Source organism: Dipodomys ordii, unplaced genomic scaffold (genome assembly GCF_000151885.1).
Source record: "Dipodomys ordii isolate 6190 unplaced genomic scaffold, Dord_2.0 Scaffold29, whole genome shotgun sequence".
Taxonomy (NCBI): domain Eukaryota; kingdom Metazoa; phylum Chordata; class Mammalia; order Rodentia; family Heteromyidae; genus Dipodomys; species Dipodomys ordii.
The window spans coordinates 3,245,437-3,246,991 of NW_012267245.1; the positions used below are offsets into that span (position 1 = coordinate 3,245,437).

The 1,555-nt window shown below is 58.3% G+C and overlaps 1 protein-coding gene across 1 annotated transcript; it reads left to right on the plus strand.

Annotated features, from left to right (window-relative positions):
* Window positions 1–4: 4 nt before the first annotated feature.
* Prelid1 (PRELI domain containing 1) lies at window positions 5–757 on the plus strand (the record flags this gene model as incomplete). The annotated part of the gene is made up of 1 exon (XM_013015988.1): window positions 5–757. A coding segment is annotated over one exon (717 nt), but the record flags the coding sequence as incomplete, so codon positions are not given.
* Between the last annotated feature and the right edge of the window lie 798 nt (window positions 758–1,555).

Genomic DNA, 1,555 nt, shown 5'->3' on the forward strand with positions numbered 1-1,555 from the left:
CCCCCCCCCCCACTCCCCGCAAGGGGAACCGGCCACAGGCCGCCTGTCAGCCTCAGGCCTCCTGGAAAAGGATCGCCCTTTCCTCTGCGCGTGCAGCAAACATGTCTTGACCGAAGACATAGTGCACCGGGAGGTCACCCCCGACCAGAAGCTTCTGTCCCGGAGACTTCTGACCAAGACCAACAGGATGCCCCGCTGGGCGGAGCGACTGTTTCCTGCCAATGTTGCTCACTCGGTGTACATCCTGGAGGACTCGATTGTGGACCCACAGAATCAGACCATGACCACCTTCACCTGGAACATCAACCATGCCCGGCTGATGGTGAGGCCCCCCCCCACCTCCCCCAGCACACCCAGCCTTCGGGGGCTGCTGTCGCCCCGGGTCACGGAAATGCCAGGCCAGGGCCCTACAGTCCAGCCTGGTTGGCCTCCTCACCACTGGTCCCTTGGATCGCTTGCCAGCTGGAGACTGGGGCGCCTTGTGAGGACCAAACGCAGTGGGTCTCATGCCTGGCCCACGAACACAGGTTGGCCCCGCAGGAGGCGGGCCGAGGGAGGAAAGGGGGCAGTGGTTTGCATCTTGGCCTTCCAGCCTTGCTGGGATGTGCCGGACCCACGCTCCCACCCCTTGCCCTGGTTAACCGAGCTGGGGTCCCACGTGCATGGTCCCCGTGTTAGACCTCCGCCTCCAGAGATTTGGGGGAAAAGATGTCCCACATAACTGTTCTTTTCTTGCCTTTTAAAAATGCCTTTGACCAAAGGCTGAGATGTGACGATTTGAGGTTCAAAGCCAGCCCATGCAGGAAAGTCCATGAGACTCTTAAGCAGCCAAAAAAAAAAAAAAAAAGTGGAGCTGTGGCTCAAGTGCGTGAGCACCAGCCTTGAGCAAGAAAGCTAACGGACAGCACCCAGGCCCTGAGTTCAAGCTCTAGTAGTGACACCAAAACATAAACTTTGAACTCTCGCAGTATTAGGAACATTCTCTGTTCCTATGTGAGGTCCTGTGAGCTGTCAGGCGTGTGTCAGTAACCTTGGGACTCACTTGTGCAGAGGGAAGTGAGGGGTGGTGAGGGTCGGAAGTGACCTGCGAGGTCTTGTGTGAGCTGCTTGCAGTGTGCAGTTTGTGTCAAGCAAACTTGGGACTCCGAGGCGGGGTACGGGATCACCATGTGCGTTTAGACACGGGGCGGAAGACCTGCTGAGCCCAAGAGAGCCTGTCCCGGGAAGACCAGCAGCGGGCTGGGATGGTCAGACGGTCTTTAATACCCCGTAGAGATACAATGCAGGACGCAATAGATTTTTCTTTAATGGACGAGCATGGCGGCGCCCATCTGTAGGCCCAGCTGCTCAGGAGCCTAGGTGGGAGGGTGGATTGAACACAGGAAATCGGTGCTGCGCTGGTGGATACAGCGAAGGTGGGTTGAGCTGGTGGCTCCCGCCCGTCAGCCCAGCTTCTCAGGAGGCTGAGACCTGAGGATCGCAGTTCAAAGCCAGCCCGGGCAGGAGAGTCTGCGAGACTCTGATCGCCAATGAACCACCAGAAAACCGGAAGTGG